Source organism: Hypanus sabinus, chromosome 13 (genome assembly GCF_030144855.1).
Source record: "Hypanus sabinus isolate sHypSab1 chromosome 13, sHypSab1.hap1, whole genome shotgun sequence".
Classification (NCBI taxonomy): Eukaryota; Metazoa; Chordata; class Chondrichthyes; order Myliobatiformes; family Dasyatidae; genus Hypanus; species Hypanus sabinus.
Window position 1 is genome coordinate 4302235 of NC_082718.1, and position 12650 is coordinate 4314884.

General features: G+C 37.7%; 1 protein-coding gene across 1 annotated transcript in view; it reads right to left on the bottom strand.

Annotated features, from left to right (window-relative positions):
• snd1 (staphylococcal nuclease and tudor domain containing 1) overlaps nucleotides 1-12650 on the bottom strand; it is a 990315-nt gene that overhangs the window by 286698 nt on the left and 690967 nt on the right. Inside the window, exon 17 of the mRNA XM_059987006.1 lies at nucleotides 12225-12413. Coding sequence (XP_059842989.1) covers nucleotides 12225-12413 — 189 coding nt within the window. The remainder of the gene's footprint in view (nucleotides 1-12224; nucleotides 12414-12650) is intronic.

A 12650-nucleotide genomic window follows, 5' to 3' on the forward strand; every position in this document is an offset into this window, starting at 1 on the left:
AGAAAGACCACACCAACAAGGCACACAGTGTGCAAAAAGAAAGAGAGTAAAAATAAATAAACAATCAAATAAACAAAGCAAGCAATAAAGAGAACATGAGATGAAGAGTCTTTGAAAGGGAGTCTATAGGTTGTGGGAATATTTCAGTAATAGAGCAAGTGAAGTTATCCCATTTGGTTCAGCAGCCTGATGGTTGAGGGGTAATAACTGTTCTTGAACCTCTTTCAGCACTAACACTAAATCTCCATATTTACTATCAGGATACACCTGCTGATATCAGCTTCATCTCCCAAGCCAACATCCTCAACAGAGGGGGCTTGGGTTAGTCTCTTTTACATAGGTTATGCTATTTGCATGCCTGATAACAGACTCCTGAAACAGATGCCCTAATTTGAACTCTGTCATGAAAGTAGATTACCAAGCAAACACAGAAAGTACATCTTCACCAACTCCTGGGATTCTTTGGTCTGTGCACACTCAAATGGGAGGGCAGCATTTGGGTGGCATTGAGAAGCTTTAGATCATGCATCAAGAGCAAAGAGAATCCTTGTGTAAGGGGTGTAGTGAGCATAGCACTTCACAAACCACAGTACCCGCCTGCTCTGGTAGTCACTTCCTGACATATCTGTGGAAGAGTCTATGATTCTCACATTAGCCACCATAGAATCCACTGAACTAAAGCAGAAATTAGTCTCTCAGAAGGCCATGAACTGCCGAAGGAACTATGCTTTCACGTTAAATTCTATTGACAAAATTGCCTGATTGACAATGTACTGCGATTTTTGCCAAATTAGTTATATAGCCTATTGAACTTGTAATGAATGCCTTTGTCTGAGCACTAAGTATCAACACAGGAACATTCAGCCACATTCAGAGGAATTAGGTCAAGTAGAAATTTGTGCAAAGACAACTCCTCCTGACTCTGCGGAAATGAGAGCAGTCTTTAAAGTCTCTGCACTCAGCTACAGGAAACTCAACTTACAATATGGCACCCTCGCCTACACTCTCCTCTTCTCTGAAAGCATGGATGGCCCATGGCCCCACCTCTACAGCTACACCAAGCGCAACAGGCAGATCCATTTCTGCCACATCATTGCTAGTCTGAACTAAAACAACATATTTTTCCCACCGCTGGATCAAACTGCCATTCCATGATCAAAACTTTACCTAACACTTTAACAGTACTTAAAATTTACAAATTTTAGCTTTATTGAACCGTTAGTAGGAAAAGAAAAGGAAAAAATTTAAAAGAAGAGCCCAATACAGTTAACCCAGTCAAAATGTGCACACAAGTTGGGAGCTCAACTTGAAGTTGTCCTTAACTAGTACACTGGACCTACAGTTTGCGGGAAAGCACACACCACCTTCCAAACGTTGCTCGAAATCCATCTCAAATAAACGGGCTCCCCCAGCAGAGTATTGATCCTTCCTCCTTGAAGTCAGTCATTTGCACAAAGCACCTTGTGCAACAGGGATGGCATCCACAGCCATTTTCCCCAGTCTTCTCCCAGCTCCTGTCAAGAAGACCTTGACCTACTCCAGTGTCCATCACAAAAACCTCTCTGGCCAGCGTACTCTAGCAATTCCACCATCCTGATTGGATGACTCTACCTTCCTAAGCATAAACATCACAACCTCTTATGTTTAGGTCAAATCCAAACAGGCTGAAAGCAACACAGATTGCTCTTACAGAACTACTAAAATGAAATACCCACAGCATAGCAGTAAAAATCTTAACCAGGGCATCACAGAATTAATTGTGGAAAAGACCAGTTAGAAAGAATGGCTTGATTCTCAAGGTGTCAATTCTATGCAACTTGGAATTCAAAATAAACATTGATTAAAAACACATATATTTGCATTTTAAAAAGGGCAAAATGATTGTGAACATACTCAGATCTAACAGATTACAGCAATTTAAATAATTGTCTTTCTCCATACTCAGAACTCCCTGAGAAAGCACTCCCTGCAACATACGGGAGTGCACAACATTGGTGTCATTTAGAGCACCTAAACCTGGACAACTATGACAAAGAGCAGGCAATATGAATATTGACAACTCCTGTCTGAAGAGGAGTTGATCTAGTCAAGCTCTTGAGAAGGTACCGTTGGCCCAGACTATCTGAGGGACATCCCTGCAAAACAACTACATTGTTAAAGCAGAAGAGTTAAAAGTGATTTCAAAGTAACAGTATTTCTATTATTTGCAGAAGGTATAACAGATATAAAGCAGGATGGTTAGGGGAATTTAAGCTTTGATATTAGACATCACAGTGCCCCTTCTTTAAGGGGCAGATTCAGTGCAAATTACAAGTACTATATTTTTCTCATCAGCCACCTAAAGAATGGGAAACTGTGCCACTTTCTGCTTATATCATTCCATACAATGGCAGTAAGTGAATCCAGTATCATTTATACACGGAAATCGATGATACACACATCTCAAAACATTTGGAAATAAGCTTCCTTTTGAAGAATGGTTACACGATATGCAAAAAATTAAGAGAAAGCAGCTTGCATATCTCACCATTTACTTCAGAGGCAAATGGAATCAAGCTAATCACAACAAACGATAAAGCATATTGGTAGATCATTGAAATAGGCATTCAAATCGGACATTTGAAAGGAGGACAATGTTATGTCTTGTAACTCCAAAACATTAAACTAATTGAAAGAAAAAGATGGGAGCCCAGAATTTGTAAGTTTTGTTTCTTTGCTTTAAGTAGGGCACACCATATAATGTGGTAGCTTGAAAATGTTATTCATAATCATTTACAGATAACCCTTAGTGAATTACTCAAACACGAATGCTTAATCAAACAATATATTTACGATGTTACTCAAATATTACTGAATTATGAAAAACACATCAGAAAGGTGGAAAAATCACTAAATAAGGAGAACTTAGAGGGATGATTCTCACACATTTTAAGAGGAGCGCAGATAATCTAAGAAAAAGACATTCCGGAATGTCAATCTAACTGCCATACCCGGGGATGAAGACTCAAATGTAAGGGAATATCTGTTGTCCAGACAGTCAATCCAATCAGGGCTAATCAAAGAAAAGAGTGATGCACAAGAAAACAACAGGAACAGGCAACTCTACCCTTCAAGACTACTGCATCATTACTGCTAATGTGGTAACCTATGCAGGCCACAAATTCTCTTCTACACCAGACCCCATAACTCTCAATTCATTGACTTTTCAAATATTTATTTACCTACACGTTAAATATATCTCATGATCTTGACAGAGAATACCAGAGATTCACTACCATCTGAAGGAAGTAATTTCTATGAACCTCAGTTTTAAATGAACAACCCCTTATTTTGCAGCTTTCTTCCCTTAAACACAACTCTCCCAATACTGGAAGCATCTTACATCAAGTTCCCATATGTTTTTACAAGTCTGAATAAGACCACCTGTCATTTTCCTAAATTCCAAGGAATCCAACCTAAATGGTCTAAACTTTCTTGATCGGGCAATCTTCTCACCTGTATTTTCATTATTCTTGTTTTCAAATTATGGATTAGATATAAGGAAGCAATTATTCTGTCCTTGCATTCTTTTCACTGATGCACACAATATCTCAAAACACATCAGAAATTAAGCTTCTTTCTGAAGAATGGTTGTATGTAAATCTTTAAGACTGGTATAGAATATATTAAATGTATAATAACAACAATGGAAAGCAAATACTCTTTTGAGTGTTTGGTGGGAAACGTACAATACACTTATGACCATTACTTGGGCTGGGAGGCCTAATCCTATTACAAAGTTAAAACTATACAATACCTTTGAAACCAGGAAGGTAAATTAAGAAGGTTTTTAAATAAGTTGGAGTCCAGAACTTTCTAAACAGAGGGAGAGAATCTAAAAGCAAGGAAGTCTTGTTAAATGTTGCAAAACATTAGTTAGGCCTCAAATGAAATAGTGTGTTCAATTTCGGGCACCATTCTTGGAGAAGATACAGATGTTATCAAAGAAAATGTGAGATTCATATCACATTAATAGGGAAACTATGAGGAGAGATTGAAAAAGCTAAAATTGTCGTCCCTGGAGCAAAAGGTGGTCAAGAGTCTCACAAAAATGTTCAGTGCTGTTGAGTAAGGAAAGAGGATCACTGTCCAGTCACAGTATGGTCGGTAATCAGTACTGTGACTGGACACAGATTTTATGCGGCTCATTCAAATAAAGGGTAACTTGGAAACTGTTTTTTAAAAAATTGAAGTGGATTGCTATGAACTTGAATATTCTGTTTGAAAAGTTGGTGTAACCAGATTCAATCATAAGGAAAACTGCATAAAAACAAAGTAGAAAAAATATTGCAGAGCTATGGGGAAAATGGGACTAATTGTACCTGGCTCGGGCAAGAAGGCCACCTGTATTAAATCACTTTACGTAATCAGGCCTCAGGGCACATCAAAATTATCTTGAACAAATAGTGCCCATTGTACCTTATCGTAGAACACCACAAATTTGACCTGCCCTGTCTGTACCCTGCTTTTCTAACAACTTCCAAACTTTGCCTGACCACTCATTACATGTGCAGTTCAGCCAGTCTAATATATGTCAGGGCTCTATATTCACTTAGACATTAAGCTCCTAAAGTTTTAATTGAATGAAAACACGTGGGCCATGCAAAATCATATTTGTAAAAAGCTTCCTTGTGTTACAATAAATCAGTGGTACCAACATTTTTTGAGTTCAGGCTGGGGACCATTTTCCTAATCAAAATAATCCCTGAACCCCACAAATAAATATTTTATATTAACCATATACAGTCAATTATTGCTATTTTAGTCATACAGATGAAAACATCATATAGTTTATTAATAGCCCACGTTCAGTTCAGTCTGCAACCCACTAACAAGCTATTAATAGTTTCCTTATTTAAAACACAAGGAAATGGGATGTAGTTTATTTGCTTGAAATCATCTTTCTTAACCTTTTTATCAATTTTGGAAAGTCAGTAACAATCAGAGCCTATAACCAAATAACAGCTGATCATTGATTTTAAAATATCCATTATTCAACAAAATAAATTTAACTTTAATTATTAAAACAGTGCTAATTCACCTCTTCTCCAAGCCCTTACTCATTATTTTTGTTTTATACTTGCTTTCTCCTCTACTAATTGACTCTCTGATTCACATGAAATTCTGTTTGAGTTTCCAAATCAGTCCATTAAAAGTTTGAAATTTCAATGAGTTTGTTTACATCATCTCTGCCAAAATCCTTGATCCAGTCAACTTCTAGGCTACTTCCAGCCAGTTTACTAATAGGATGGCAGGTCAGTCAAGACTGTGAAGCACAAATAAGACAGCTTCTGGATTTAAAGTAAGTAATATCAAAATAAAACTTTCCATGGAGAAGACCACTAGTAAACTTGCAGTTCTAAAAATCAGGTCAAGGCATTTACTTACACTTATGTGATGCTGTTCATAGCACATAAACTAGACATTTCTCCAGGACAAATAAATAAGTGAACCTTCCTAGCCTGTCACAATGTCCCCTCCAACCTCGTGGAAGTTCTCTTAGCATCACATCACAAAGAGTTCAACAGATACACCCAAATATTGTGCATTTGCTACAAACCAACACAATTAGAGGGTATTTAATTCTCCAATTACAACAAAATAAGAAATAAGTAGTAAGAGCAATAAAAGCAAACAGCACCTTGGGCCTGCTCTACCCTGCAAGAATACATGGTAGGCTGCCATGATACCACAGCGGTTAGCGTGACATTATTACAGCACAGGGATGTCTCAGATTTCATTTCTGGCACTATCTGTCTGTACGTTCTCCCTGTGATTATGTGGGCTTCCCCTGGGTGCTCCAACTTCCTCTCACAGTCAAAAGACTTACTGTTTTAGTAGGTTAATTGATCATTGAATAGGTTAATGTTAAAATAGATGGGTCCCTGGGCAGTGCAGTTCATTGGTCTGGAAGGGCCTGTTCATGCTGTACTTCTAAGTAAAACAAAACAAAAATACAGCACCACAACCTCTGAGCTCTCCATAGACCAAGCAACTGTTCTTCTTGGCTTCAACTGCATTCAATCTTTCAGCTTACACAAATTTCTAAGATAAATAATTCCAAAAATTCACAACAATCAAGAGAAAACTGTTTCATCTCTACTTAAAACAGGTGAGCTCTTATTCCAAAACAATGCACTTCTCGCCAATTTCTAGATTCCTGCATGAGGGAAAACATTCATCCTGTGAAACATCCTCGGCATTGTGTCTGTTGCATTTAGAATGCTTTTCATTCTTCTACACTCAAACCTTCATTGCATTTGGATGGGTTACACCTCAAAAAACTAAGGATGAATGTGCTTGCAGTGGGTTTGCCGGTTCTGGGATGAGAACTTCCAAGAGAATTCAGAAAGGATAAAGCATTGCAGGAACTGATAAAAAAGTGGTAAGTGAAACTAATAAGTAGGCACAAAGGCAAGCAGCAAATTGGGTCAAATATTGAAAATTGTTAAAAAGGAAAAATTACAGGTACATCACAACAAGGTTCTGTAGATGAAATAATGGCACCAATAGAGTATGATCTATCTGCACGTCATTACAAATTTGTTGCTACAGGGTGACCAGTGACCAAAGCTGGAGGCCGAATGTTGAAGGATGTAAAACATTTCGGAAGAGCTGGTACATGAAAGGCAATGGCGGTAGGGCAATCCTATTGATAAAGGATGGAACCAGAAGTGATGCGAAATAATCTTGGCTCAGCAGACCATAACTTAGAATTACAATCAATTTGTTTTGAGCTAAGATAAGTAAAGAGCAGAAACACTGGCAGGAATTATTTATAGGTCACCAAATAATAGTTACAATATTTTTGTGACATAAATCAAGAAAGTAGAACTGTATGCAACAGGGGTAAATCAAAACTCATAAGAAACTTTTTTATATATGGTCAGGACAAGTGAAATTAACAGCAATAAACTAGAGGGTATTCAGGGAATGTATACATGATGTTTTTCAATGTCATGTTGAGAACCAACTGGGAAAAAGGGACATTTTATGGAATGAGAAAGGATTAATTGATAGTCTTGTTGTAAAATGATTTCTGGGGAAGAGTGACAATGATACAATTTCACAATGAGTCTGCAAATCTAGGCAGAGCAAACTGTGAAAGTACAGGAGCGAGTTTGTTGTGGTTGGTGGGGAAAATACATTAAAAGGTATGAAGGCTGACAGGCATTTAAATAAATAATGTATCAAAAAACATTATTTTAGGGTAGCATTTTAGAGTGGGGGGCAAGGGCAAGTAACTGACAAAGGCAGGACAGAATTTTAGAGTCAACTTGCAAGAAACATATAATTGGTTTGATTCTAAGAGTTTCTATGGGTTATGTAAAAAGGAAAAGATGAGTAAGAGCAAAAGTGAGTCCTTTCAGACAAAGATGGGAGCATTTATAATGGGGAATAAGCTCTTAAGTTAACAATTATGTCTACCTTCACATGATGCTGCACGAAAAACTGCCAGAAACAACAGGTATTTAACAAGACGAAAGAAATATTAATAGGGAAAAAAGTTTGAGACACAAAATCCATTAGCCAATTATCTTCACCATAAGGTTTTATGATAGAGACACTGAATATTTCAGTTATGGTGTACAAAATTTTATAGGTTCTAGAATTTGTCTTCTGATTTGGAGCTTAGAAAGTATACTGCCTGTGTCTTAAGCTAGGTCACAGGGGTGTGGCTAGGCATAACTCAAATTCCATCTATAAATTTGCTGATGATACAACCATTTTTGGTAGTGTCTCAGCTGGTGACGAGTGGGCGTACAGGAGTGGGATATGCCAACTAGTGGAATGGTGTCGCAGCAACAAACTGGCGCTCAACGTCAGTAAGACGAAAGAGCTGATTGTGGACTTCAGGAAGGGTAAGACGAAGGAACGCATACCAATCCTCAGAGGGATCAGAAGTGGAGACAGTGAGCAGTTTCAAGTTCCTGGGTGTCAAGATCTCTGAGGACCTAACCTGGTCTTAATGGATCGATGCAGTTATAAAGAAGACAAGACAGCGACTATACCTCATTAGGAGATTGAAGAGATTTGGTATGTCAACAAATACACTCAAAAACTTCTAGAGTTGTACTGTGGAGAACATTATGACAGGCTGCATCACTGTCTGGTATGGGTGGGGTGGGGGGCTACTGCATAGGACTGGAAGAAACTGCAGAGGGTTGTAAATTTAGTTGATTCCATCTTGGATACTAGCCTACAAAGTACCCAGGACATCTTCAAAGAGTGATGTCTCAGAAAGGCAGTGGCCATTATTAAGGACTTCCAGCACCCAGGGCATGCCCTTTTCACATGTTACCATCAGGTAGGAAGTACAGAAGCCTGAAGGCACACACTCAGCGATTCAGGAACAGCTTCTTCCCCTCTGCCATCCAATTCCTAAATGGACATTGAACCCTTGAACACTATCTCACTTAAAAAAATATTATTTCTGTTTTTGTATGATTTTTAATCTATTCAACATACATATACTATAATTAATTTACTTATTTATTATTGTTTCTTTTTCTTCTATATTATGTTTTACATTGAACTGTTGCTGCTAAGCTAACAAATTTCATGACATTTGCCGGTGATAATAAACCTGATTCTGATTAAGAAAGGAGTGAGAGAGTGAAACCAGAGACCTGTCAGATTGTTGTCACTGCCAGAGGAAAAATTTAACTCTATAATGAAAGGTGTAACACCTTGAAAAGTATACAAGACTCAGCAGAGTTAATATAGATTTATGAAAGGAAGATCATGTTTAGTTAAACTATTAGAATTTTTTTGCAGATGTGGCTAACAATATTCAGCTGCAAATTCCATGAGGTCTTGAGTACAGGATTAAAGCCATATGCAACGATATTAGGCCTTGGTGAGACCTCATCCAGAACACAGAGCTTATTCTTTTGGTCTCCTTATCTAAAAATATATACCAGTGAAACTGATGAGACTGTTTCTTTTTTTTGTGTATGATGAGACTGAGTAGACTAGGTAGTAATATCTGGAGTTGAAGAGATCTTATGAAATCCTGAAGAGGTTCACAGGTAGGATGCAGAGTGAATGTTTTCTGTTTGAGGACTCTGAACTAGCTCTAAATTCCATGGATCCCACATTACAGTTTGTTGCCCCGTATAATTATCAATTTATCCTAACCATTGCCTTTGTTAGCTAGCCAATTTGTCACCTGAGGTAATATACTGTCCAAAATGCTATGAACTTTTAATCTGAATTATGGCATTGTCATGCATGCCTTTTGAAAATTGAAATAAGTTACATCCACTGGTTCCCTTTGTACACCATACCTATTATATCCTTAAAGAAAGCCAATAAATTTTCAAATCCTATATCACAGTAACAAATGAATTGGTGACATTTCAGTTCAACATGTAATTTATTCACATAAGCCTGCAATTTATGTAACATGAGCTGACACATTTATTGAAACACATTACTGAATTCTATGTTAGACAAAAATGCCTTTTGAGGATTCAAGATTTAAGGTGGCATTAAGTTGTTTGTACTTCTTCCTCAAAACTTATGATTTACAAACCAATTCCTGTGTCACTTTGTTACCCAGTGGTAGTTTCTGCACAGTGGTGGTTTTACAAGAACACTTTGTTTCTTAGTTCCCCTATATGCTCCTCTCCTGCTGCGATACAATAGGGTCTTTTAAGAGGCTTTCAGATAGGTACACGGAGCTTAGTAAAATAGAGGGATATAGGAAAGCCTAGTAATTTCTAAGGTAGGGACATGTTCGGCACAACTTTGTGGGCCAAAGGGCCTGTATTGTGCTGCAAGTTTTCAATGTTTCTATACTGCCTCCAGAAACATTGAACCCTTAATCAGGATTAATTAATTTATTCAGGGATACAGTGCAAAATAGGCTTTTCCAACCCACTGAGCCACACTGTTCAGCAACCCAACAATTTTAACCCCAGTCTAATCACAAGACAATATACAATGGCCGATTAATCTACTAACCGGTAAACCTTTGGACTGTAGGAGGGAACCGGAGCTCCCAGACAAAACCCACATGTACGTGGGGAAGAGCTTGCTTACAGGGAACGTGGTAATTGAACTCCAAATTCTGAGGTCCCGAGCTGTAATAGCATCATTCTAATTGCTACGCTACTGTGGCACCCTACACTTCTGGCCACACTAGCCTGAAAAAGGCCAATTTTACCCAATCTCAGAAGCTAAGCAGGCTCAGGCCTGGGAATACCAGGTGCTGGTGTAGGTTTGCTTACAACCAAACAAGGATATAATCCATTAGATTCAAAGCAAACCTAATGTTCAACAACTACCCATCATCTTTTAAGAGATTAAAGATCTAGAGTATTCAAAATACTGACTAAAGTACCCAGGTGAAAGCTTTGCATTAGAATATATTATTACAAGAAATGAAAAATTAATACCGACAAGCTGAATACTCTCTTCTAACACCTAGATACAGTGGTAAAAGCATGAATATGCATCTTGCTATGCTAGGATGTTTAAAGCAGACTACAAGAAGGCCAATACACAGAAATGCAACCATGTGAGGATGAGGACATTAGGGTGGGATAACACCATAAGATTTTCAGGCTGAAATGTGGTCAGCTCACAATGAAATTCATTGTTAATTTGCAACTCAGAAAAGGTGAGGAAATAAAAATAGAACACCTATTTCTGATGCATTCAAGCCAGAAGCCTCATCTTCACAATACCCAGATAATGATTAAAAATATGAGTAAAGTTAGAACTTGTTTTTCCATAAACTGGAACTTGTTTTCTTGTAAAGTGGATTGCTACTTCACATGGTGAGTTCACTGAGGACAGCAGAATTTAGATATGAAGAGGTCAGCTGTGAGTGAACAGCTGTCTGTGTTATCCATAGTCAGAAGATACTCATCTGATGAACACAATCTGAGCAGGAGCCCGCTAAAAGGATTTACATATTCAAAAAATTTTCAGATATCTAGAATTTACTGCAATCATGATCTACAAAAAGTTAACATTTTCTGAGTTCAATTCTTAAATGAAAGTAAATATTTCTACATTTATGCATTACCAAAGAATTATTACTCTCATAATTCTGTGATCACATACGACTCACGTGAGTATTGGCAAGAGCTGTGCCCTAAATGGCCTTCTTCCATGCAGTCAACATTATTTTTAATTCTGGCAAAATACAAGCACACACATAAACTGCCTCAAAAGAACTAAATTAGATTAGATGGGCAGCTTTATCTGGGAATATTCAAATTAAGGGATGGCTTTCATTCAATTAATTTGCAACATACACACCCACAGACAACAGAATGTTAAAAACAACAAAAACATTCAGCAAGTCTGCCAGCACTTGTGGAAGATGAAAGAATCTGTTCCTCTTCTCTCCATGCTGTCTGAAGATCTCTGTATTTACAGATTTTTTAAAAAACTGTCATTATTTTAGTTTTCCAGCATTCACAGTATTGTTTTCTAAACCAATTTACAGCATGGGTATAGTGAAAATCACAAATACCTACAACATTTTAGAAATGGGTTCTACTTTGAGTTCCGAGGAGTGAACATCAATAGCCTGTCCTAATCCAACCATGTTGAACCACAGGCAAGAAAGCTCACCTCTCCTCTACACGCTTACACAGAAGTTAAAGATATTCAGCATGTCCCCTTTGATCCTCACTCATTTTTATTCATGTACCATAGAAAACATCCTAACTGGATACATCACAGCTTGATGTGGCAACTGCTCTGCCTGTGACATAGCTCAGCACATCATAGAAACCAGCCTCCCTTCCATGGATTCTGTCTATACTTCTTGCTTCCTTGGTAAAGCAGCCAACTTGGTAAAGACCCCACTCACCTCAAACATTTGCTCTTCTCCTGCCTCCCAACAGAAGAAGATACAAAAGCTTGAAAGCACATCCTACTATGGTTTATATCAAGATCAACTCTTGATCTCAGTCTACCCAAATTATGACATTGCGCCTTATTGTCTATCTGCAGTGTACTTTTTCTGAAATTGGAACATAGAGTTTGCACTCTGTTACTGTCTGAGACTGAGCCACCTCAACTGTACTGTTCTAATGAATTAATTCGAATAAATAGCCTGCAAGACATATTTTTCACCATTCCTTGGTACATTTGACAATAATAAACCAATTTACCAAAAGTGAAATGTTGACAATCAAAAAGTTTTCCCATTCAAATCCTACCTTTTCCCGCTTGAGCTTAGCTGTCTCCTCAACCGACAAAAGTGCTTTATAGTAGGAACTCCGCTCTGCAGTAAAATGGACCTTCGATAGTGAATGCTCCACAAGGGCAACAGAGAGATTGACTCCGTCTATGTGCAACCAGCCAATGAAGTTGCCAGCTTTGTCCATGCTCTCAACTTCTACCTCCACCTGAAAAAGGAAGAGAACACTTCAGTAAATTGAATCACTAAACTTAAAAATTCAACAGATCAACTTAAAAAATATCCCTAAAACCTGCTTGAGAATGAAAACAAGATAATAAGTATAAAATACATATATGAGCAGTACAAATACAAAGAATTTTTTTTTAATTCAAAATATGAGTGGCACTTGTTGATCTCTAACTGTCTTGAGGATACAAGATTCCTCATTTGGAATCACTAGGTA